A 27,721-nucleotide genomic window follows, 5' to 3' on the forward strand; every position below is an offset into this window, starting at 1 on the left:
GTGATTTCTTTGTTGATTTTGTGATTTTTTTTACTGATTTTATGATTTTTTTTACTGATTTTATGATTTCTTTACTGATTTTATGATTTCTTTACTGATTTTATGATTTCTTTACTGATTTTATGATTTCTTTACTGATTTTGTGATTTCGTTGCTGATTTCGGATTTTTTTATTTGATTTTGAAATCAGCATTGATTTCGGATTTCTTAAATTGGATTTCACGGGTAGCGTACGGGATTTCATGAATGACCGACCCCTCGATTTATGGGCTACTACCACTTTTAAAATATAAAACGGTATACTCATAAGGGAACCGCGGTTCAAAATAACCCTAACACAATTAGCAGGGCAAAGAACTCAACATACAAAATAAGAATTTTTCAACTTTAAAGGCTTAAAACTAAACTTTAAGGTATTAAAAGTTATATTTTAGCAATTCTTGGAATTTCCACTGAAACAACTAGTGTTTGCCTGACTTTTACGTAAGACGGTGTGGGGGATGGGAGGGGGTATGAAGCCCTTGAGACGTTTTTGCATTTAATTAAAGTTTCTCTCTAATTAAGGAAGCATTCGTCTGAAGACTTAAATTAAAAACCTCTTTGGTAAATTTATACTATATCCAAATTAAACGTCAAAATAAAAACCAAGGGGTGAGACAATCCCCCCAAAAAGAAGACGATTTTATCTCTGATAAATTGTTGCTAGAAGCGTAGACGAAATTTCGGGCAACTATCGGACCCCTTTGGAAAAAAAACCCCTAAATGACTAAGTTAAATGATTATCTTAACCACATTAACCAACCCTAACTGTTCGAAGTATCTCGTTTTCTTATTAAAATGTCTTCACCAAGGCCTAAACATTTTCGCCAAGGCTTAAAATACCTGATTAATCAATGACCTTTTAGTATCATTTCAAATGCACGCGCAATAATTAAGTGTCACGTGCAGTATGTGACGTGTTCCTACCTAATATCAGCTAAGCCTACTTTTAATTTTAAAATTTAAAGCAGAACCGTTGAAAAAGCTTAACCGAAACAAACACTCACATGGCTGACCAGTGCCGCAAAATGTAGAACCTCCTCCATCGCAATAGTTGCAATTAGTGACCACTTGAACACTATAAATGAAATTGTGGTAATCTCGTGGGTTGTACTTCCGGTGAAATATATCACGTGGTGAGATTTTCTTTCGTACGTACCATCTAACAAAAAAAAATAAGTTCTAATCAATCAACTTCAGTTTGGAGTCTTCCAGATTTGAGTATAATAACAACGATAAGCCTAAGCCTAATGGTGTTAGGTATAAAGTAATTCCAATCTTTGAGTATAATGACAACGTTAAGCTTAAGCCTAATGGTGTTAGGTATAAAGTAATTGCAACCTTTGAGCATAATAACAACGTTAAGCCTAATTCTTTCAGTCACAGAAAGAATGAGTAAGTCATTATCGTGTCCTTTAACGGAGATTAACCGCGAAGCAAGTCGCTGCTGTTAACGGAATAGTTTTAAAGCCTCCAAGGCATTGTGGTAAATATCCTGAGGAAGGTAGATTGAATCACAACTCCCCAGGGTAATTTCTCTAGAATTGATTGAACTTTTCCAAGAATTTAAAGAATTATTTCATGAATAATTAAATGTTAATCTACGCTCTTTATTTAAAGCAAAGCGCGGGTCCAGCGGATTCCCTACAAGTTGACTTTCCTTACGAACTCCAGTTTTGGCTTGGAGAAGACAGGAGACATTTATAAGTGCACTTATAAATCCCCCCACTAGCCTTTGCCAAGCCAAGCCAAAACTGGAGTACAGGGGGAAAGTCGCCTTGTAGGGGACCCGCTGGACCCGCGCTTTGCTTTTAGTTAACGTAATCCGTACTAAACTTAACATTTTAGCATTATGATTAACTCTTAATTGAAATTATTTTATAAACAAAATGAACAGGCTTCAAACAATTTCTTCAATCAACCCTTCAACCCACTATAATTAACTTTAATATCGGATAAACGAGGCGACAGTTTTTTTCCAAATCCGATTTTCCTCTGCAGTATGAAAACAAAACAAGGGTAATCGTTCCTACCAAGGGATTAAAGAATTCTGACGTTAATACCCTACAAAACGTAAAACGCTAGTTAGAAAATGGAAGAACTCTTAATCTTGTCAGTTACTGAAATGTTTCGAACTAAGCCGTTTATGACGTCAATGGACCAGTCAAGAATTTCTTCTTCTTTTTTTTTTTAATTCCTTTCAGCTGTAAGTCCAAATAAGCTAGTGTAAATTGATCCCGATGGTACCACGATTGCCTTAGCAATTCTATTCTAATATATTATTTTCAGCTAGGTCTACAAATAACCCGGGAAATCAATTTTGATTCTGAAAATCCGGATATTAAAAAGTTCATTTTGGGTTTTTTTTCTTTTCTTCCGAGGGGCCAGTCACTGTACAGCTAGAATTCACGCTCAAGCAGCTGGCTGCATCTTTGAGGATATGTTTACATACATTACAGCAGCCTCTACAATCATTTCCACAAATTTAGTAGGCCTAATTAAATTCTATCAGTGTTAGAACCAAAGAAAAGCAGACGAAATTTCGCTACAACGTATGAGATGATGGTACTGTAGGTTCCCATTTTCTTAGTAACATCAATGAGTTCTTGTCTAGACGCTGTACCTTTGACTGTACTAAAGAGATTCGTGTAGTCTTACCCTTGACAGTGCTAACGTGATTACATGTAATAGTTGTGTGTGAGTGATTAGCACCTCGGTTTTTTTTTTCTAACTGCTGAGCGCTCCAACCTTCGAATTTGACTTTGAAATCGTTTCCAATTTGAATAAAAATACAGTTGGAAAAAAGCTTATGTATATTCTCTTTTTTTCGGTTATATATCAGCAGTTGACTTATATCAACTTCAGCAAATATTTTTGTCACTTAATTAGTGGTGTCACTAATTAACATGTAAATTACAATATGAAATGCAACATAAAACAATTTCAAAATTATTTCCAGTTTAGCGCAACGAAACTATCATAGGCATCCGTTAATTTAAATTTTAAATTAGTTCTGATGGTAATTAAACAATTTTCATCGGCTACTTTGGAAGTAGTTCCCTTGTACCTGGAGGGGAACCAGGCGGAGCGATACCCAATGTAAACAGCGGTATCCCTCCATTGATCGAGGTTTTTGAATTGTTCACGATTTCAGCGCCATCTATACAAAAAAGCTCTTAATTTTTATTTATTTAATTAAAATTAAATAAAATTCCCCAATTAGCTAAAATTGATCTTACTTCTCATAATGAAACGAAAATTATCTTAATTATAATGTTTAGTAATAATTGACTTATTTAATAGTAGGTGTCGCTAGCTTCTTATGAAAGGTCTTTTTGACGGAAGCGTAATGGCAGTGGATTGGGTTCAACAGCGTTAGAGTCTACCTATAGAAAACATAGGATGCCATTACCGGATGAAGCTGGTAAAATCTGGTAAAAAATCGATTATTTCAAAGGCTTCGGTGTTTGGGGTTAAAGTCAACCTCAATGATTTCAAAATTGGCTTCCTAACCTAACGAAGACATGGATTTACAATTTGATATTAGGCTTAGCAAATTAATAATAAAACAGGGAATTAAGAGCTTCAACGATATCATTACTAACTTTGGTCGCCATTAATCAACATCAAAATAAGACTTATTCTAATCAATATTAATCTTAAATTAAAGGCCTAGTACTAATTAAAATTAAAACCTTATAAAAATTCAAATCTTAACTTAAAATATAAAAAAAATTACTTTATTATAAGCCTAAAAATAACGACGCAGCGCTTAAAAGGAATCCGTTCGAAAAATAGGCCAAATTTCCACATACAACCAATAAAATAGGCCATTTTTAGGCCTAATCAATTTTCAAGTAAAAACAATTCAACGTCTGGATTTTAAAAAAACTTGAAATTTCATCGTCTTTTATTATTATTATTATTATTTTGGCTACGTACAATAAATTTCAAAGATGAATTTGACAATTTGTGTTTTTATCAAATTCAATATTTGAAATTCTTATTCCGAGCTGTAAAAAGGAATGTAATATTTTTAAAAACCCATGGTCTAGCGTATTAGGCCTAACGATTCTCTACCGTTATTGTTTTTATACTCTCGCGATGTTCCGATTTTAATTTGTTTAATTAATATTTATCAGATCTAAAGTTAATTAATTAGTTAATCATTAATTCCTATCGATCTCAAATATTCGGTAACTTTTTTTTTACGTCATCGTCGAAAAATAGACCTATGTAATTTTATAAAATATTAATTCCAGCAAAATTGTGGAGAGTATTATTATTAGGGTTTTTTTATAGAGGGTCAATTTCAGGGACTGTGTAATATATTCATATATATATTTCAGATATAACACTTTGAGTCAAAGGTTATATAAAAAAACAATCAAACGCGATTTGTCAATTTTTAATGATTAAAAATAAAAATTAACAAGGTTTTTATAATATTTTTAATTGTTTTTCATTAAATTTTTCTTTTTATCATTCAATATTAACAACATTTAAGCAATGGGTGGTATTTTTTTAAAGACTTGTGCCCTTTATTGTATGTTTGTTAATTGGTTCCACTTTATAATACTTTTCGGTAACAATTCTGACGTAACCGTAATTCATAGGGGGTCAGTTAGGGGTCAAACTCAAAAGGGGGCGTATATATCAGATTCTATTACCATATTCATGACGTAGCTGTCATTTTACTTGAAAGCGGACTTAACAGAGGACGACGCGAGATATTAGGATTAAGTTCAAGATATGATGGCCAAATTTCTATGACGTCATATTGGACAATGTCCATCGCGATTAACTGTTCATAGAACCTTTTTCGTTATGTTAAGATTAATCAGATTAATCAATAGATATACTAGGCTACATGATATCTCCTAAAATTTCAGCCTGACTATTCTAAAAACTCTACATTCTAAACTCTCCGCTGGCAATCCTATTGCAAAAATTGCATTGACAACTCGACACACGTCACTGTCACGACCCGGACACTGGTTAGGTACCGTAGGTTTTCAATCCAAAAACCAAATAACATCATCATCATCGTGGACCATTCTAGACTAACAGTACACCATGCAACCAGAACGTGTACGAGGGAATAAATTTGAATTTTCTATAATATATTAACTTCTGTACAGTGGTAGTACCTTCTCGCACCGTGGACTTTAAAAAGGTGACTGGTTAATTAGCAAACCAGCCATTAACAATTAGGCAGGCCATGATTAAAATGTTTTATTTTAGCATCCAGTAACATTGTAATCTTTAGGGTAGTAAGGAATTAGTTCATTTTGGCCACCAGGTACGTTACTTCGAACGGCAACGACTTCAACCGTTTCGTTCTTCCAATTTTCACCACAAACGTAATCAACGCAATTGTCCTCTTCGGGAAAGCTACTGTTTGAACTGTAATCGGAAGCGCTATCATCGTCGTTGTTCCAAACGCAACCGTTTCGAACGTACTCCTCGACCCTTTTGGCGTTCTCGAGTTTCTGAGGGTCGTCAACTTGTTTAAAAGATATGACGCAGTTGGGACTAACGTGACGCACGGCTTCCAAAGCTTCTTTCGGACCCAAGGGACTACCCAGGACATCGGCGGAGACGATGACTTTATGTTTGGTTATGGAGCGTTGCTCCGAGAGACGCAGGGATAACCAAAAGCAAGGCCATATGGCGCGAGCTGACGCGAAGATTGTTAGGGTCGCCACTATGAGTTCGACAAAAGCCGTCACTATCGCGTTACCACCGACACGCGCCATTCTAGCGGGTTCGGAACGATTTTGATGAAACAACGAAACGCTTAAGCAACTTATGACCAGATAAACAGCCGCCATGACGACCGAGAGGCAACTGCAATAAAAACACACTCGCATCTTGATTTTGGCTTTGAGACATTCTCGATTTTTGGCCGCTATTACGGCACTCAGGCCAGTGGTAACGAAAATTATCCCGCACCATACTCCCGCGCCAGTTCGTGTCGTATCGTCTTCGACCACGAGTCCAAGGATACCCAAGAGAAACGAGACGAGTCCCAGGACCAAATGAGCGACTCCTAAGCCTAAAATGGCGTCCAACAAAAGGTCCCGGGTTTCGGAACTGGTAGAAGATGACGGTGCACCCGCCGCTGGAGGAAGTCCACGTAATTTTATGACGTAGATTTCTTCCATCTTTGGAAAAATGTTTTATATCTCCTTCTTCTCCTTTCAAATAACACCCGCTATAAATGGTTTAACGCAATGAGGTTACATTCCATCAAGTTTAAAATTGTCATGCACAGGAAGGGAGAGGGCGTATGTTTCAGATTCCAACCAATATCCAAGTTTTTCGTTTTCCAAATTCATAGAATTACCACAAATTTATTTGCCTTTACAAAATAATATTTTTTAAAAAATCGCTATATTTTTAACCAAGATAACTTTCCAAAAACATTTTGGGAACTAATATTTACAAATTCCAAATTGTTTCTTGGAATTTTCCCGTAAGACTCAACAACTTTTCCCATCATTTCACTGCCACTTAACCAATAAACAACTTCCATCATACCTTCTAAACAAAATAAAAGTACTGAACCAATTTCAAAATCCGCGGATACACAAAGAACCATGTTCCCAATAAAATAATTTTAAAACAACATCCTGAGACCTAAATGTCACTAACAATAGTAGAAAACAGAAAAAGTTAAAACATTTTCAACTCTTTTTCTTTTTACCCCTTAACAATTTTGAAATTGTAAAACGAGTAGTAAAATAAAAAGTAACTTTGGACCTTTTGTTAAAAGAAAGGTACGGGAGACATCAAAAATAGCTAGAGCAATCAAGAGCGAGTTATAAATTCCTTATGGTGTGTACCTAATCAAAAAGTAGACTAGAAAAAATGGGTAGACCTACACTCTCATCTTGGAAAGAATTCTATGTAAAAAATTAGCCAAGCGAAAAAAATTTCATATGAATAATATAATAGACTAGAATGGGCAACCAAAAGTTACGGCTCGACTAACTTTAGCTTAGATAATTCAGTTCATCCTGAGTATTCAATACGGGAGAAGTGAATTCCTCAAGCTTGGGAATCAGTTAAATCTAACTTTAAACATAATGCAAACTCAACTTGATAGTAAAATACATACCCTTTCAAGCGATTTAAGCACAAGCCTTTAGAGCCTTTGTTATTTCAAGCGTTATTATTATAGAGTAATATTTAGCTGGTGATTACGGTAAAAATGGTCCCTCCAAGAGAGTGATGGATGGTTATGCAAGTATCATAAAAAAGAGATGAATAAGGATCATTTCTACCTCAAAACTTTATAAAAGATTAGATATTTTTCTCGGTTGAATCGAGCAAAGGCCTAACGTCATTCCTGTTCTAAAACATAACCGAATCTGGATTGGAAATAGCTACAAGATTACATTATCTTATCAGATTTTATTGAATTTCCTTATAATTCTGGTTTTTTTCAAAGCCGGGAGTGCAAAATGTTGTTAATTTTAAGAATATTTCAAGTTCATGGGTGTATACATAACGATGTATACTATTCGTTTAGAAGCGTTCGTGCGTTACATTTTTAATTTTAATCTTGATTCTTTTAATTTTTATAATTAAAGAAACATCATCGTAATGAGGGTATAAGGATGTAATTTTTCTTTTATTTCTTCTAATTTCTTTAATTAAAATGTTTTTAAGTATAATATATTACATAATAAAATAAGTCGTGGGATAACTGTGTAACACTTTACTAAATTAACAGGATTTTTATTTTGAAAATTTTAATTAAGGGTTTTGGAAGTAAATATTGCGGATAGGAATTCATTTTATACGAGCCTTTATTTAATCAATTTGAATACGACTCATTTCAAAGTTTAAAAACTTTGAATAATTTAAATTTATCTAAAGTTATTACCGAGGTAAAATTCATCATATATATAATAATTAGTTTAGCTCTACCCAAAAAATCCGCGCCTATGAGTGAAAATGTCTAAGCAACGATTCCTCATAGCATAAGTTCATAAGATATGTTGGCTATAAGTTTGTCACTGGTTACAAACTGAAGCTTGTCATGAAGTGAATGAGGTAGGTCATAGATTCGAGGTAAAGAGAGGGACGTACTGTACGCCTGGTGAGGCGGTACTGTCAAAGGCTTAGTAATGCAGACTAAATAGGAAGATGGAAGTCATGCAAAACTAACCACCGAGTGTAGTACTTCAATTCCCGCTTGTCGTTCTTGAACTAGTTATCTCGAGCTGTAAGCCTCTAGCATTACGAAGTATAGAAAGTGTCATACTTATGGAAGGAACATATCTTATGTACTTATGCTATTAGCTGTACATATTCCTGATGTAAACCAATAGCTGGTCTTAAATTAACAATAGAATACGAAACCGTTCTGCACAGGGAGAGGCAGAACGAAGTTCAAATAATTTTCTCCGCATTCGAACTAGTATTTAATTCATCTTTTCTAAAATAAACCCTTTCCCAATTAATTTTGAGTGGGAAGTCGAATTTTGGCTAAACTTAATGGGAAAACGACTGGTCTTTATTTACTGTGTATGACAATCATACACACGTTGCACTCCACAAATATTAAAACACGTTTGTTTCAGCGTGACCTGGATGCATTTCAAAAGAATATTATTTGAAAATGTAAATGTTATGTTTCCTATATAGCCAATGTATGTTTCATTTATTTATAATAATATGTATAACGGATGTGCCCCGAGGATTAGGGATAATAAGTGACATTAAAAAAACAACCCACTCTTCCTGGGATATAATTCGGTATTTCCATGTTTTATTTATTTAGGTAAACTCTTAAGAGAAAAGTGTTTGAATTTTAAGATAAGTCTACGAAGAAATGGTGATACCACGAGAGAGTATTCCGTACAGTAATAGCTCCAAGTTTCATGGGTTTTACTGTACAACAATAAAAATAAAAATTAACTCATTCCATAAGTTTAATATTTGAATGAAGTAGAAACCTTTTATCATTTAAAACTTTTGATTTTACTGAAAAGTCCGAGAATTAATGATTCTATGGAGTAATAGCTCCAAGTTTCATGGGTTTTACTGCACAACAATCGAAATTAAACTCATTCCATAAGTTTAAGTTTTGCAAGAAGTACAAACTTTTTATCATTTAAAACTTCTGATTTTACTGTGAAGTCCGAGAATTAATAATTCCATGGAGTAATAGCTCCAAGTTTCACGGGCTGTATTGTACAACAATCGAATTGAAATTCATTCTAAGTTAAATTTTTTGATGGAAATACTGAATTTTTATTTTATTTCTTTTTAGGAAAATGATTATTCCATGAAAAATAATACATTCAATGCAGTAATAGCTCCAAGTTTCATGGAATTTCACTACTTAATAATAAAGCAAAACCAATATAGTAAAAGTTCAATATTTTGCCCAAGGCAATTAATAGTGTTCAAGGTTTTTCTACACCGCAAAAAGTTAACGAACTGACATTACCTAACCCTATTTCAAATTTCGTCAGATATCCAATAATCTGATGCGATATTGCAATTAAAATCAATCGCGGAAACAGATTTCCCGGTAATTTTTTTTTTTAATTTTGTAATTTTTTTTAACCCAATCGAATTTTTATCTACTACCAAAATTTAAGAGCTGTCAATTAAATTTATCTAAAGAAGATGAACTTCCGATTTCAGAAAAGAAAAAGAGATAACGTCACCTATTCAATAAAATATAATTTTTTAAGCCTTCTAATACCCAATTAAAGAAGTCCTTTCTTTAATTACTACTACTACTAATTTGTAGATATTATAGATATTATTTAATTAGAACATAAGTTCCGATGCCAAATATTTGTTGAGGACAAAAATGAGGTCAAAATATGAAGGCAGTAATGACATCCCTTGTCAATTCTTCATAGATTATTACAGAGAATAAAGGAGGAATGTGCCATTAGTACATGACTCTAGTCGGTTACGGTTATTCAGTTAACTTAGGCCAAGGGGAATTAAATAAAAACTAGATAATATCCTGCGAAACCTGAATTTTTATTACAAGTTTTAAGATCGCTATGTTTGACACCGTGTCATGGTTGTGTTCGCACTATTTTAAATTGCAGCTTTTAATCAGAACTATAAAATTTAAGTCCGCCCAGCCCAAACCGATTCAATAAATTATTTTAAAATAAAAATATCCTAGTAGGATGCCATCCGTTCAGTTTAAGCTTTACCAGGGATAGATTTAATTTAGAAGTAGGAATGGAGAACGGTTAGTATGTACTTCAGTCCGACTCATAGCCCAGTAAAGAGCCCCTCCCTCCAACACGTAATAACGAAAAGTTTAAATTATCTTATTGGCTCACTTAAACTACGTTTTGATGACGTTGCTGACGGGGACGGCGAAAAATACGTAATTCCTCTTTTACATCTGTCGCTATGACCAGCCAAGGAGTAGTATATCGGGGCCACACCACACCCCATCCCCTAAGGAGACCTAACTTAGCCATTTCCCCTAGCTACTATGTGAGACAAATACGATTGGCTCACTGCGCGACACTCTTAAGCCAATAGTGTTAAGAGAATTTTTGACGATATAAGCAGACGACAAAACAAATCCGTTTTTGAAATTACGGTCACCTGGTGTAGAACCTAGTTCTCGTGAAGAAGAGAGCATTGGGAATTAATAAGGTATTGTGGCGACAGTCATTACGGCAACCAGGGTATAAACAGTGTCTTGTAGCAACCATAATTGCTAAAAATTAGACCCAATTTTGTTATTTTAACACTTGTGACGAGGGCCGAGTGCGTCGCCGTCAATAAATAAAAATTCACTTACCAAGGCTTAAGTGAAGAACTCGGTGAAGGTTTCTATAATAACCCCTAATATATACATAAAATTAAGTAAAATTTAATTACGAACGAAATCCAATTTAATTATGATTAAAATGTTAACAATTTGGACCTTTAAAATGAAAAACACTAGGAAGAATGTTGGGAACCAGGATTGTAAAGTGATTCAGCGCCTCAAAAGAAACTTTTAGTAGAGCAGACGGATTTTTTGGCGAATCAGAGACCAAGTTTGGCTTTGGCCAATAACAACTGTCTCGGAAAGTAGCTAGGCGCTTTCAAAGGTTAAGTTAGGTCTCCTTAGGGGATTGGGTGTGGTGTGGGCCCGATATACTACTCCTTGGACCAGCCTCTTCTTTCATACCCCTCCGTCCCGTGGAAGGGGCGTCCGGGACTTTGACGCGCGCCCAGATTACTCTGTTCTCCATTCCTACTTCTATAATTAAATCTATCCCTGGCTTTACCAAAGTAGAATGGACACCCATTCTATAAGTTAAAATTAATTTGGAAGAAATTTTATTCTTCCTAAACAATTAATTTGGGAAGGCGTTTCTACGAATCATTTATTTCACATTTTCACAATGAGTCGTATGTATTCTCTGACCCATCCTTTTTGACTGACCCATTAAATTAACTTCCAAATGACCGGTGATCCGTACGGAAGAGTATAACTTAATTTGAGGTGGGTGTCCTTTAAACAGAGGTACTTTATTGTGCCAATTTATCCAACTGTATCCTTCAACCCAAGTTGAAGTTGAAATGTTTTGACGGTTAGTTACCTTTAAAGTCATTTAACCGAAAGACCCATAATTCCTAGCGCGTCATTTTGCTAAAAATTTAGACTAGACGTCTAAGATATCTAAGTCTGGTTACTTAGTTAAAACAACTGCATGTAGGAAGTGACGTGGAAAACGTTATGAAACGCTACTCTAAAAAAGGCACGTGGCTTGGATGAGCCAATGAAAGACGCGTATAATAAAGAGATAGTAGTACACAGGGCCGGAAATAAGCACATGACACTGGACACTGTTCAATAAAATTTTAAAATGTCCCATAATATTTTTAAAAACTAAGGGGGTCACTGGCCAGTTTGACCAATAAATTTTCCCAAAGTTTTGATAGCTTGACCATGAACACGCGACACTACTTTTGCACACTAGTGGACAATGTCCTATAAATTTTCTAGTCAAAGGAGGGGTCACTAGACACATGTCCTACAAGAATTTTTTCTTATTTCCGGCCCTGGTAGTACATCAGTATGGTCATCTCTATTTATAGTGTGTATATCATTGGCTCATCTAGACCACGTGCCTCATTTTAAGTAACTAATCGCCAAGCAGATTTTTACGAAATAAATGACGTCATACTTTAGGAACATGGCAACGCTCTAGTCTTCCAAGTTTGGGTTAATATTACAATTAAAATTTTCTAATCAGTGAGCTAATTTAATATAAAAATTAATCAATATTTGGTTTTAAATAACACGCATTATTCCTTTAAAAAAGATTCGATTTGTTATTTATTTGAGCTTATTATTTTAAACTCAAAATTAGGACGAGTTTCCTATGAGATACGTGAATTGGGTTTCAAATTTTATTTCTTCGCTAAATCATCAAAGAAGTCGTGATTAAGGGGCTTATTCTTTATTTTAATAAAATTATCAAGCCAATAAACTATAATGAAGAAACTAATGGGGTATAAACCGGTCTCAAGTATCATAAAGTCGCGTTTTAAAATTTAAATATGCAAGGTCAAAAACTGAATGCATTGTTTCACTTTTTTTTTTCAAGTGTATTAAAATCTTAATTTAGTAACTAGAGTTAGAAATAATATTTGGATTATCTCAACCGGTTCTTTATAAGTTTTATTTATTTTGTAAATTATAAAAAAAATAGAACTAAGGTATAAGCGGGGGAAGATGATATTCTAATTTTGTTCTAATTTAAAAATAAGATATAACACTGACCCCTTACGAAAGAAAAAAAAGGGTCAGCCTTATCAGTAAATAATCTTAATTTCTGTTTCTTTTCATAAATATAAAGGTCATTAAATCAGTCGGTATGTTTTTCTGTCAAATTCATTTTTAAACTTAATTAAGGTTAATTAGAGATAATAAACCAGTCAAATATTCCAAAAATAAATATATAAAAGGTTTTTCTTTCCTAATTTGAAATGGTCATTAAAGTCCTGGGTTTACGATTTTCATTTGAATAAATTGATTTTAATGCAAATCTTTTGGTTCATTTTAATCTTAACGTTTCTGTTCAAAAATTTAAAGAGATTCGGCAAATCGCTCGGCATTCTCCGAATATAATTTAAGGGCGTATTTCGACGATATTTTTAAGTTATTTTTCATATCCAAATGTCGAAACCTATTATAGTTTGTTTCTGACAGTTAAAATAATTTGATATTTTTCTAAATTGGAGATATGAAATACACCCTATTTATAATATTTCTATTCGACCTTCTCAAACCTATTTTTGGGAGAAAATAGAATTGTAAAATTGAGACGATACCCGTAGGGATATTATTAAAATAAAATAAAACGCAAATAATATTTGAAAATATGGATAAGACATTTACAAAAATCCTTATAAACGGTTTTAAAGTGTCTATAGTATAAACATGGCTTTAGTTAGGTTAGGTTAACACATTCAAAGATATATATATATATGGGTTACGGTCCTATATGGAATTAAAGTCAGTTGCCAATATCGTAAACCCTCTCAAAGTTACCAAAAAATTTAAAAATAAATATAGTGAAAAATATCTTAAATCTTTCCTAAACACGCTTAATATTTTAAACTTTTATTTCCCTGATAATTCTAAATTAGCTACGATTTAAAGGTCATTGTTTCCAATTAAAATCGTAACTATCTATTTCTCAATCGAAAGTAGAGCGATAGAAGAGTTGAATTTTTGAAAAGAAATATAGTGGACATTAAATTTATCGCTCCGATAGTGAAACTTTATTAACACGGAAAAAAAACTAGAGAGTTAAAAATTACTAAATTTTTAACTTTTAAAGTTCTAAAGTTTATCGAAATAGGAAAAAAATAATAAAATTTCTAACTGAGCTGTATGGGTCTATGAAATCCTCAAAAGTCTTTTTTTTTTATTTTGATAAATTTTTTTATTCCACATGTCTGAATTTGTGATATCTACTACGCTTAGTATTAAAACCTAGTTTTCTTTTAAAATAATAAAAACATTGTGAAATTAAATGGGTCACCGGAATATTTTTTTTCTCTCTTTCTTATTTTATGTTAGACGTCTGTTATTAATTTACTGAACCGGTCAGCGCTGCTATCTCGACTTAATAATACGACTTAAATTTTACGTTAAGTTCTAAGCTCATTTGAAAAGATATGAACTTAAACGATTGACGTCAATTTGCAACGAATTTAAGATGACCTTAGTGTAAATTTAAAAAGTACATATATATAAAGGTTATTTTATCATAATGTTTAAAGTAGATTTAAATCCAAGATATTAAAAAATTTATTCCAAAAAACCCCAATAATAAGTAATTAATAATTAAACTAATTGACTAACTGTTCATTGACAATATCTCCATAGCCCCATGACCTATGATGCTGGAACTAATTTCTCTATTTAAAGTATAGACAAGAAGTGATATCTAGTTGATAAGGGAGAAGGTATAAATTCGCCACGTTTATAATCTAGCTTTATCTCCAGTCCAAAAGACGTAGGTCCGGAGTTAATCCCCGCCTCTAAATTACAACCAGCATCTCATTGGTTCATGAAAACTCACGTCAGCGCGACGCGAATGACGAAAATTACGTATTTTCCGACTGAGGAGTGAGGAGAGGCCCCCTTTTACGTCCCCCCTTGTATTTTGAAAGGGGGACTGGGACTATGGCGCGCGAATACGTAGGCATCTTAAACCTTCTCCCTAGTAAACTAGATATTGCTTCTTGGTTTTATACAGTGTGTCTACTATCTTAAAAAGACACTTTTAATTAATTACTTTGTAGCCATAATCTTTCAAATGTAACCATTTATAACTAGTACAACCATCAGTTCTAGTTAGTTCCCTTACTATTGTCTTAATCAATTTGCCTTTTCACGTTTTTAAATTTAAAGCATACATTATTGTAAACCCTCAAAGGACTCAAATAAGTTTAGATTTATATCATTGCATCTCACTTTAAAAGTAAATTTGCTCAAGGCAATATGTATATATATTTGATCAATTAAATCCACGTTAAAATTTTACTCTCGAATTCCTAACCTTTGAATAAAAGCTACGGATTTAAAGTGCAAAAACCCCGAGAGACTCAATTAGGTTCCTTTCATACGCTAACTCAAATATTACAGCATAAGTTCATAAGAAATGTTCACCATAAGTTTGTCACTGGTTACAAACTGGGCCTTGTCATGAAGTAACGTAGGTCATAGATTCGAGGTAAAGCGACGCCTGGTGAGAGAGAGGCGCTGTCAAAGGCTTAGTTCAGACAAAATAGGAAGATGTTAGTCCTGCAAAACTAACCAACCGCTTGTCGTTCTCCCTCTAGCTAGCCCGAGCTGTAAGTCTCTAGATAGCATTACGAAGTAAATGTAGTGTCATACTTATGGAAGGAACATATCATTTATAAACTTATGATATAACTAAACGCCTTGCCGTAAACATTACTGACCCGTGTCCAAGGCAAAATAAAAAAAAATAAATAAAATTATTTACTAGATAGAACTAAATTTAAAATTTATCATACATATATAAAACCATTGAAGAAGCCTTAATGTCTTCAAGAAGATATTTTAAGAAACCACGATTTTTTTATCTCGTATACTTTGTTGCGCTATCAAATACAACTTTACTGACTAAAGAACCCAAACTGGCAAAGTAAGTTTAGCAAAAGAAAAGTCGTAAATCGTAGTTTATTAACCTACATTTTAGTCTGATATTGCACATGATATTATTTTTATAATGTAATTACCCGAGCTACACAAAAACTTTCAGATGTGAACGACACTTATAAGGAAATAAAACTTTGGTGGTGGTGGTAATCTTTTAAGGGTTAAGGGTTATCTAGCTAAGAATCAAATAAAGTTAAAAGGCTTAGGGGTTATCCATCAATTGCTAGTCTATAGGTGATCTCTAAGTACAGTGGAATACGCCCACCTACCAAACTCTAAGTCAAACTTGTTACGTCTAAACCAAACTAATCGATATTCACTCTCCGAAGTTGATATAGCGAAATACAGTCTTAATAGGGGTATATTTGCCATAAAGAAACTCGTTAAACTTGACTCCTTTCTAGTTAGGGTTTAGTTGGTGGGTGGTGGGTAGGTTCTTGGAAAACATGATTGGAATCTGAACATTTTCTTTTCATTAACTTTTTAAAGTCATTTGGAAAGGAGGAATATTTATGCAAATTTTATCCTACTTTGGTTTTTATTTCTTTTTCTTTTTTATTGGATTTTAAAATTTATTAAAATTCTTTAAATTTTGCTTGAATTTCAAATTTGAATCCATTTATTTATGTTGAAGTCATTTAAATATTTTAAAGGTTAAGAAATTTTCTAAAGTAATTTAAAATATATATTTCAAGTACTATTAAAATTATTGGAATTTAAAGAATTTGTATATTTTTTTTAATTTAAGCATTTTTAAAGTTAAATTACGTGTTCATTTAAAGTCTTTCAGTAACTAAGAAAACATAATAAAATCTTCCAAGAAGCTAAAAGACTATAAATAATAAATTCAATTGGGATTATATATTAGCCTTGATTAATACTTATTTAAATGATTCCAAAATAAATATCGTTTAAATTAATATTATATTAAACTCAAACATTTCAATTTAAGTTTTAATAACCATTAAATATATTAATCTTTAACCATAATTAAATTTAATTAAAAAAAGAACCTTACCAAAGTTGGATAAAATTGAAAATAAAAATTTGAAAAATAACAAACCTTCAAAAACGTAATATATTAAAGAAACGACGCGTTTCACGACACATATTTGAAGTCTAGACTTAAATCAATCATTTTTGGGGCACTATATACTTATGACAAGTGACAAACGACACTAATTAGCGAGAGAACCATCCGCAACGGTTGAAATTCCTTCGCGATACACGAGCCGAGTTGAAAACACCTCTTCATCTTTGCACAACATCGCTCTGGTTGGTATCGGTTGAATCAAGCCAAACACAAAACACAAACTCTGGGTTGTTCTTCTAACTTTTGGGACGCATAATTTAAGACTAAGTCGGTAATCCGTCAGACTTCTAACATCGCGGGCGGTTGAAATCTATAAGATATAGGAGGTAACTTCTTTTTTTCAACGTACTAAATTAGCTTTAAACTAAAAAAGATGAGGAGAGACCAACGGCAACAACTTCGTGGCCACCAGCGAAGAGACTTTGCCAAGAACTAAAGTATATACTAAAGTAAGTTTCGGGGATCAAAAATAAAGTTTCTCCCCCTCACCGAGAGCGAGATTCAAGGGGGTCGACATATATTCCAGAAAAAAATGATTTGAAATAATATTATAGTGTTTATCTCCATTCAAAGCGAAAACGTCGTATGTTTAAAGCCTAAACTAGTTCGAATGAGGACATTTATGCTTCAAATTTTGTAACGAGACGCGTCAGGACTCAGGGAGGTTAAACCTATTTAAAGTGATAGTTTATAATTAAATTTTAAAACAATATATTTTGAAATTTAAGCTTCATGTCAATCGGAGCACTTGTTATCTTGTAATTAAATTAAATTGGAATTTAACAAGTTCAGTTTTCGATTGTAATGACGTCAAATGTTTTGGTTGGGAGCGGTAATTAAACTTGATATTGGAAATCACCAATGAGGAAACGCACCAGATGGACTGTGGGTTTTTGATTGGTCAAGGCTAGCCAATTGCAGGCTCTGAAACATCTAAAGAACGGCAATTTGTCAAAAACGAGGTTTGTTACTCGGATTTGGGAAAACTGAGAAACAGGATATGACGTCAGAAATTCGGCACAAATGATAAGTGAAAGCTTAAATGTCGTCTGCTATAAACCAACTAACTTCTAAATAAAATTTGAACAACGTTAAACTAAATGAAACCGGTGTCAGCGGTACTTAATCCTTACGATTTTCGAAAGGTTTGATGGGTTACTATTCCTTCAACAGAAGCAGGTAACTAACTGAGGATGAAGTAATTGAGAGACAAAAAGAAAACCTCAAATAAATAAATAAAGGATTTTGAGTTATGAAAAGCTGACATTTCAAACGATATCGTGACCGGCGTCTGGTAACCAATGAGAAGGCCAAAATCATAATAAAATGCCATCACCTGCCCTTTGAATGAAGCATAAAAGGGTCCAAAAACTGAAACTTCGCACGCTATTTCGTGCCGGTGCTGTCGCGCTTACCGCTTGACTGGGGTTGAATAGGGATAACTTCTGTACCTTTTTTTTTGGGTGGAAAACTTTTTTTCATCGGTTTTTCGTTAAGCCTAACTGTTACGTTACCCCATACATTTCTTTTTTACAAGGGGACCAGCCGGAAATTCAACTTTGTCTTTCGATCAGCAAATCTCCCCATTATTTCAAAATGCCTTGAGGCAATTTTACCTACTCATATTAATTTGTATAATTGCTAGACGCGATATAACGCAGATGTTTTGGAAAACAGTCCATTGTGTGCTTGGTTTGGTAATGTTTCTCTACTCTGATATGTATGAGCAAGAAGTGATATCTAGTTTATTAGGGAGAAGGTATAAATTCGCCATATTTCTAGCTTTATCTCCAGTCCAAACGTAGGTCCGGAGTTAATCCCCGCCTCTAAATTACAACCAGCATCTCATTGGTTCTTGAAAACTCACGTCAGAGCGATGCGAATGACGAAAATTACGTATTTTCCGACTGAGGAGAGGCGAAATAGGCATCTTTACCTTCTCCCTAATAAACTAGATATCACTTCTTGGTATGAGGGAAAAGTTATTAGCTAAATGAAGTTAATATATTTCTAAAGTTTGTCTTCTACAAATTAGGTTTGAAATATAGATAATCTGAATTTGAGAGGTTAATTAGCTATTATATAGTAATACAATTCCAGACTATATACAACTAAAATTATTACTTATTCGATGGCACTACTAACGTTGGCTTACATTAAACAGTTGTTTGAAAAAATGATGTCAGTAAGTATATAGATATCAATATCAGTTCATAAGATATGTTCCATAAGTTTTTCACTGGTTACAAACTGGAGCTTGTCATGAAGTGAATGAGGTAGGTCCTATATTCGAGGTAAAGCGACGCCTGGTGAGGCGCTGTCAAAGGCTTAGTACAAACTAAATAGGAAGATGGAAGTCCTTTTAAACTAACCAAGTGTAGTACTTCAATTCTCACTTGTCGTTCTCGAACTAGCTCTTCTATGTAAGTCTGTAGCATTACGAAGTATAGGTATGGAACATATCTTATAAACTTATGATATCAATTAACATACTTGAATAAAGATACAATATACTCTTTTGCAAAATTCAAAATTAAAATAAATGGATAACCCGAAAGTCAGGGACCCGTAGTAGAGTTCAATAATCGAAATTTCTCTGGGTAGATAACTTTCATCCGTAGGTTATCGAGGCGTGTAAAAAACTCAATTTGTACCCCCATCTCCCTCCATTTTTAAAGAATATAACTTTATATCTTCTGGCACAAAAACTAAAGAATGATTAGGACTCATTCACGCGTGCTCCATAAATTATATGCACATATATTTGCAAGAATTATGTCTACATATAGATTATATTATAGAATAAAATGGGCCTTGGTTAAAAGAAACACTGATGATCAATTCAAAAGTAAAGGGAAGCCCTTTGTTTTAGGGGTCATCTAAATATGACCTTAATCTTAAAATTAAAAAAAAAATAAAAACCTGGAAATCATCTGGATTTTGAACTACTTTTCGGTGTTAGACTTTAGGTGTTATTACCACTTTAAATAGAGCTACTCCTTACAAATTCAAACGGTGTACGCAATTATTTCCCTACTAACATAACATGACCGCCTAAACTTGAGAATAAGAACTTTTAAGATCCATATCTCTAAAGAAAACTACTAAGTGTAAGAAGAAATGTTCTTGGAAAAGAAAGAAGTGGGAAAAACTTCCCCGAGTTTAGCAAGCCATCACGATTATTGAATTCAAAGACGTCTTTGTAAAACTATTCCTAAGTATATTGTTAATGTTGTTAATATTGCTGTAGAACGGTTCAGGAATTTTGAGTATTTTTCAAGTACTCTGAAGTACAGGGCTCGTAGAAGTATATAAATTTGACGTTATCGTAAAAAAATGAGTTGCTAAAGGTTCATTAAATCTACTGAAATTAATTGAAAAGTTTCCAATATGGAGCATTTTATAATTTTAGGATTAATAAACTTCCTTAATTAACCTTAAGAAACGATGCTGTACCATAACGAGATTACAATAGACTCAAAAGTACATAAATAGCCACCCCATTTTATATGAAACGGACTTTCAGATTACAAACATAACTTCCGCAAACAATAATTTCTAAAATCGCCCATGCCGGATTTAAAATTATATATATGGATTTAAGGAAAAGTTACGATAGTAAAGGCAGCGTTTATCTTCCCTAAAATACATCTTAATAGAAGAATAACCGAAGCTGCTGATACTTGAATTACTCCAAATGGAGTAAAGGCAGCTTTTAACATTGGGGGTATTAAAAATCAACGCCTTACTAACATTACTGCCAACCCTAAATAATAGGACCCTTGATAATAAAAATAAAAAGGGCGTGTAGTCTAATTTAGGCGTTTCCAAACGGTAAACTACGAACCGCGTAATAGAAGAGAAATTTAATTCATCAACTCTATTTTAAAAAGAACAAATTAGATCTAGGTCAATTTAAATAAATCTAATTTTAAAGACAAGTTAATTTAAACCTAAGATTGAATTGACCAAACCGAGCAGAGCACAATTATAAGGTCATTAGACGCCTTTATGTAGGTCTAAATTACATCTCATCACATCAAAAACAGATCAAAGCCTTGTTATTTTATTTCATTCCTGGCTTGGCTACAAGTTGTTCAAAGAAATTACGTTGCTTCTGCGGAGTCGCGTGCTAAGATTAATGGAGATCCTTCAAAAGAATGCATTAAAGTTTCTAAGAATATTCAGAGAGACTACGACACAACGGTCCAGCAAAAATATATCTAGTTTATTAGGGAGAAGGTAGGGGAGATGCCTAAGTATTCGCGCGCCATAGTCCCAGTCCCCCTTCCAAAATACAAGGGGGGACGTAAAAGGAGACCGGGCTGTTTCGCCTCTCTCCAGTCGAAAAATACGTAATTTTCGTCATTCAACCTCGCGCTGATGTGAGTTTTCAAGAACCAATGAGATGCTCCTGGTTGTAATTTAGAGGCGGGGATTAACTTCGGACCTACGTTTGGACTGGAGATAAAGCTAGAAATGTGGCGAATTTATACCTTCTCCCTAATAAACTTGATTCACTTCTTGACTTAAGTTACGTCCCCATTCATATTCTTAGTAACACGAATGAATTCTTGGCTACATCAGCAAGGGATCTTTCGCGATGTATCTTTATATATATACGTCACAAAAGATCTCTTACACGACACGCAAAGGTGATCACTAGTTATAATAGGTTTCTATCCATTATAATGTTATCGAAGCGTGCAAGATTGTATAAATTAAGCCACCGTAGGGTGTGATGCCTTAATTAATGATAATTCTAGCGTGTTACTAATTTTTCTTCTTTATGAAAGAAAGGGTTAATTATCCAAGAACATTTTTCTATATATGCGCAATGCAGCATTTTATTTTTTTTATTATCGGATTGATAAATCTTCCCTAATTTTACGGCAATTTCAAACGTCAAACATGAATGGCAATTTATTCCCTTTCGAAATTTATTTACAGAATAACAAATATAAATGTAAGCCATCGATTTTCATTTTGAGTGTGGGCGAGATCAGACCAATACATATTTATATTGAATTCGCGAGACAGTCGATGTAAGAAATCGGTATACTAAACCGCAGACCAATGAAACCGAGTGAGTGGGAAAATGTTATACAAATAAACAAAACCGTATTGAGCATTTTCCAGTATTAAATGAATGACTATGTTTTTATATCTGTAATTATTGATTATTTCTAATTTTAAAACCACGGTTTTATAGGTTTGCAATAAAGCATACCTATTTTTTTCGTCGGCATTACTGCGAATTCCTGAGTCACAAAATAAGTAAGTGTCAGCCTGATCTTCCCCACGCTGTTACATAAAAAGGAGATGCTTTAGAAGGGAAGGATGCAGTCAGTTTATTTACATCGACAGGGCTAACCTTTGGGGTCCATTTTGGCCCCTAGAGACCAAGGGAAAAAAACATTCTAAAGAAGTTTTATATGGAGGTAGTTACCTTTTCAGTAACGTTGGAAAATAAAAGGTGTACCGCCTTTCCCAGTCACTAACGAGTTAAACTGATAAACATCGTCAATCCCTACGGAATATCACAAGGTTTCTGGCGAATTAAATTCCATCAAAGCAAGCTAGAACAAATATTGATTCGATTGGCTGTGACCTTTGAATGGGGGAGGGGAAAGGGGGAAAAACACCCCCAGGGCCTTCTTTTCATCGATATAGTTATATAACAATATCAATCAAAACCTGCTCCTCTTCCAAACTTCCTATAGGTTAAAAAAAGGTTCAGAGGTCAAATATAACACGTTTTAAACCTAAAAAATGGCTCCTACATCTGTGACACGTATTTTTTAGATATTATTTAAGTGATATTGATAGTTTTTGGGTCGTAATCCTAAATTGAAAACCCAAATCAATGGATAAAGTTTTTTACTTCCAATTATGAGTTTCTAGGTTCAAAAATAGAAAATCTTTGCTTATTTTATATATTTTTCTTTTTGAAAAAATGAAATCCATATGGTTGCTTTTTTCTATATTTAATGTAGTAGTTTTTCCGGTTGTTAAAATTGATACATTGAACTACGTTACAAAGTTTTATTTGAATAAAAAATTAATTAGGCTTAAAGGAGTTATTCAAAATTTGCAACTAAGCCTTGGTTATATAGTTTAGGTCTATTTTTTATCCCTTTATATATGATCCATCCCTCCTCTTCCCAAAAGAGGATCCCAACGTTGTTAGAGTAACTTTCTTTCTACTGTACTAAATGTTACCAGCCTCTAATCATCACTCTGGACCGGAAATAAAAACCCATCTCTACCTCAAAAAGATATATTTTTTTTCTCTCTCTTCCTTTGCCCCAACAGTACTGATGATAAGAACTTTAACGGTAATGAGGGAAAGCAACGTAACGTTCCAAAGAGTATCTAATATAGTAACCAAAAGAAATGAAAAGAAAAAAACCTTCCTATCGCTTTTAATTGCCTTTGAAAGGAAATGGTGAAAGAATATTGTGTTAGGTCTATTTTAGGCTTAACACAATTTAGCAGTCAGATTGATTTATAACCATGGTTTATCTGATTTGGTCTTACATTAACCCTAAAATAAGCCTAGTTGATTTATTAATTAGGGTTAATCTTTAATTGAATTTCATAGATTTGTATTAGACAGAGAGATTTATTAGTTTATTAGCTTAAAAAGTATATTATTTGGCGCTAATTTATCTTTTAAGTTTAACCATAAGTTTATAAGATATGTTGCATAAGTATGACACTTCGTAATGCTAGAGACTTACTGAGAGCTAGAGAAAATTGACAACACTCGGTTAATTTTGCAGTCCATGTTCTTATTTAGTCTGTACTAAGCCTATCTATGAAGTTTCACCTACGTCACTTCATGACAAGGTCTCAGTAACCAGTGACAAACTTATGGTTTGATTATTTGTGGAAAATTTGAATAAGGCTTAAAACAATGCATTTAATACCACGTTTAAAAAACCCATAAAATTCAAGCACGCTACCCCTTCGAAACTTTGGTGAGAATTCCGTGCAACATAGTATTCTATAACCCTTTTTGGATTTTACCCAAAAAAAAAAACTTTTATGTGTGAAAAAAGGGGTTATTTTATCCTTTATAAAGAATTTAAGGCATTTTTATCAAATCACCGAGGGCTGCCATTAAGGGGTAACTTGGGTAAAACAAGAGAGTGAGAGAGTGAGAGAGAGAGAGAGAGGGGGGGGGGAATGGAAGGAGACCCAACCAACCACCACCACGTGATCGTCTCCAAAATAGAGCCATCAAAAACGGGTAGCTACTTAAAACTTCTTTTTATTCAGGCGAAGAGAAAAAACTTAAATGTAAAAAAAAAAAAAAGAAAAAAGATTCCATTGTCTTTAAGCTTAACGTGAGATTTCACCAAAATACTAAAAATCTACAAGAGAGTGTAGAACGACAGCTGTACCCTATTGATTTTAAAACATTATCGGAATGAGAAATTGTACCTATCAAATACATTCGAGCTTACATTTTCAAACAAAAATCGATCTGAACAATACCAGAAGTATATTAGAAGTAATATGAAACATTTCTACATTATTTTTAATCTAATTATAACTACCAATATTTATTTGTCTCAAATTTCCTACTATCTTTTGGGTATACTGGCCTACTATAACGCCCCGACCTTTTGACCCGGTAACTCAATGTGGTTTTTCAAAAACATACTTCATTTAATTAACTTTAGTTTCCACTAAATCTATGTAGTTAGGGGTGGGCCGGCTTTATCGGTAAGTGAAGCGAATCCCATTTAATTCCATGGGAATCTCATCATTGAGATCTCTCAGCTAAATTGGTGGTCGTTTGGTGAAAAATGCTTCCAAGGGTTTTATTACCATAAATATTAACAACAACTACGGATGATGCCGAGGCTTACCGTAAAGGTTAAAGAACACGTAGAAATTTTCGGTTAGAGTATCGGGTATCCGATTTCGCTTCAAGCTCAAAGCCACAGTCAATCTCTTTACGAAGTATTCAAGGACTATTTTTGGGTCTAACCGCGGTTATAAGGCGTATTATTGCGCGATACTTTATTCTCCACTGTCTTTTAGAAGTGGTATTGGTCTAACGCTCTCGGTTCCCTATGGCAACCAGTCACAGAGAGGACATATAGAGAATACCATACATGACTATACGAGTACTCAACTAAGCTAGCTGAAAGGGGGCACGGAGAGGAGTAAGGGTTAAATTAACAGAACAAACCAGGAAGCCTTTTCACGAATACGGAAAAGGCCTAACCTAAAAGCGCTAAACTTAGGAGCAGTTTCTATTCATTAATTCGTAAAGCAAACAGTCATAAAGGTCAGTTTTATGGACGTCAAAGGTCAAATAGCGATACATATTCAAATTAAGATAATTAAGAGCTTTAAAATGAAACCAGTCTCGTCAAAAGTGGTTCATAATTAAGCGATACTACGCGAATAACATTCCATCATGACGTCATCAAGGATGGCGAAAAGTTTATTTACGGTCCTATTTCGACGTAATTTGGTTCATTTTGAAGCTCTAGCTCTTCTGAACCTTATGATAAAATAATTAAATTTCGAAACATATTACGTCGATTCAACTTGGACGGATATTGGTTAGATATTTGAAACGTACAACAACAACTTGAGGAATGTAATATGGCTATACCTTATTCTCTCTTTCGATTTTGTAGGTGTCTAGCAGGCAGGAAGTTTAGGGGCTCTCACACCTGTTCCCCACCGGAAACGAGAGCTATGGCCGTATCGGGCGAATCATTATCGGATGGAGGTATGGTCAAACGGTATCTGTCCGTGGCTGGGGTCATATCTCGGCCAGTTTCGCCAGAACCGTGACTAATGGAAGGGTTGGTCAGTTCTTCGCGAGCTTTGCAAGCCACTGTCGAACCGCACGAGGCCAAAACAGTGACCAAGACGGCGATCGTGGTTTCGGAAGCGGCGATGACCGACGTCAACAACACGGTCGGTTGACTATAAAGGACTAGTATACCCATAACAATCATGGCAATGGCCGAACCCAAACACAATATACCGAAAAATATAAAGGTGTAAATGTACTTCTTGGTTTTAGCCCGACGACTAACCGATCTCGTACCGGTTAAACCGGTCAACAAAGACGCTACGCCGACCACTACACCGAAACCTAAAAAATACTTGTTACCTCCTCGTACGAAGTATCCCGTTAACCCGAGGACGGCTAAGAGACCGCCGGTCATCGTCAGAGAAATTCCAACGCCTAAAACCGTTTTTCCCGCGAAAGTAACCGGGGTTTCGGGTCGCGAATGACAGCGACGGAGTTTACGGCGAGCGATGGGTTGGGACCAAACCACCGACTGCATTTTAGCACTCGAGTATCGCTAAATATTGTCTACCTGGGAACATAAACTTTAAAATTACGTCTAAAATTTGTCAACGGCAACATCCCGAAGGCTTTATTTTTTACTACGTAATAAAGTTAACCCTAAAACGTTACGCTACTATACCTGACACTACTATCACCCAGGCGCCTGTAACGCGCGCCGCACGCGTTTGGCTCGCTTTCGGGATGATAGAGGCTGAGGAGAAGCTAGAATTCTCTTCTCTGGCGACGAAGCTGAGAGAGAGAGAGAGAGAGAGAGAGAGAGAGAGAGAGAGAGAGAGAGAGAGAGAGAGAGAGAGAGAGATGTGAAGTGGGTGAGAGATGGGTGGGGTGCCAAGCCCCAATGGTGGAGAGGAGAGAGTGAGATCTAGCGAGACTTCTCTCTGTGTGTGTGAGGGGGCAATTGATTCTAACCCCCAACCTTTTTCTACTGCCCTTCATGATCCAAACATCCATTGCCTAGCTAAATCTTGAATACTGTCCTCAGAAGTACGTTCATTGAAGTTAACGGTAGGTATTTACGTTACATTACCGGATTTTCACAAGAAATAAGTTCGATAAAGTTGCTTTAAAACTGACAAATACTTTTTGTGGAATCGCAATCCATAGCTAAATATTAATATCCCCCTTAGTAATCCCATAGTTCACTGATAACACTCCATGACTGGTCCTTCGGTTAAACCAAGTGGAGCTCTCTAAACTCAACATTAAAGAAATTAAAAACGTAGTTGAGAAAATTATATAATCTACAAATACCAAAAGAATTAATTTTACTTCAAAAAAGCGACTTCTGAAAAACATTTAGATATAAAATAAGCTTGGTTTATACGATGTAGAGCATATACTAAAAATACTACCGTAATGACTAAGAGGGTATAGGAATTTCGTTAATTAACTGGTAGATACGGAGAGTTAATGAAAAAATTCCTATTAATAATTAATATCGACTGAGTTTTTTTTTATCTTCCTTCTTTCTTATAACAATTACAAATTGTACGCGACTACAGAAGCATCTATAGCTTCCTAGAAGCATAGAGGATGAAAAATTAGCTTCTACGTGTAAAAGGAAAGGACCTCCCTTAGCTTGACTACCAACCCCAAGTTTTTCTCCCCAGATTTTGCCCGATTACAAAAGGCGGGAAATGGTGGCAGAGCGTTCTACAAGGTTCTACTACCAAGAGAGCGAGAGAGAGAGAGAGATGGAGAGCGGAAGCCCAAGATGAGGAAAGGAAAAATACAACTGGATCATGGAGCTTTCAGTCTATAAGGGACTAGAGACGTCAGACATTGCTGATTCCAATTTAAAATTAGTTTTTGACAGGCTCTTCGACACGAAAACATTAGTTTCCAGAGCTTATAATTAGCAGCTCTGGTTGATGCTTAGTTAAGTACTTGATATTGTAGTACAACGAGCACTTTTTATCTGCCACACGGTTCTCCGTAGCGTTTAAATGGCGCCGGTTCTGACGTCCCAAAATGATTTATTCTCCGATGTCTTAAAGTCAAATTTAATAATTTGTAAAACCCTTAATATCAAGAGCTTTGG

The 27,721-nt window shown here is 34.4% G+C and overlaps 2 protein-coding genes across 4 annotated transcripts; one reads left to right on the forward strand and one right to left on the reverse strand.

The window, feature by feature from the left end:
• Window positions 1-3,924: 3,924 nt before the first annotated feature.
• LOC149651477 (uncharacterized) lies at window positions 3,925-25,609 on the reverse strand. Of its 3 annotated transcripts, none has more exons than XM_089848419.1 (2): window positions 25,468-25,609; window positions 3,925-6,256 (listed from the first exon to the last, which is right to left on the reverse strand). In XM_089848419.1, the coding sequence occupies exon 2, from the start codon at window positions 6,204-6,206 to the stop codon at window positions 5,280-5,282; it is 927 nt and encodes a 308-aa protein (XP_089704545.1). In that variant the 5' UTR covers window positions 6,207-6,256; window positions 25,468-25,609; the 3' UTR covers window positions 3,925-5,279. The 3 variants fall into 3 exon arrangements, with proteins under 3 accessions (XP_089704545.1, XP_089704544.1, XP_089704543.1); XM_089848418.1 differs by lacking the exon at window positions 25,468-25,609 and adding an exon at window positions 16,800-17,247; XM_089848417.1 differs by lacking the exon at window positions 25,468-25,609 and adding an exon at window positions 7,163-7,698.
• LOC149651478 (uncharacterized) lies at window positions 25,506-27,272 on the forward strand. Its single transcript, XM_089848420.1, has 2 exons — window positions 25,506-25,587; window positions 25,888-27,272. Exons 1-2 carry the CDS (start codon window positions 25,554-25,556, stop codon window positions 26,100-26,102), a joined length of 249 nt encoding a protein of 82 aa, XP_089704546.1. The 5' UTR covers window positions 25,506-25,553; the 3' UTR covers window positions 26,103-27,272.
• Window positions 27,273-27,721: the final 449 nt, after the last annotated feature.

This window comes from Phalangium opilio, unplaced genomic scaffold (assembly GCF_054372755.1).
Source record: "Phalangium opilio isolate 3A_F unplaced genomic scaffold, DU_Popi_V2 ptg000082l_1, whole genome shotgun sequence".
Lineage (NCBI taxonomy): Eukaryota > Metazoa > Arthropoda > Arachnida > Opiliones > Phalangiidae > Phalangium > Phalangium opilio.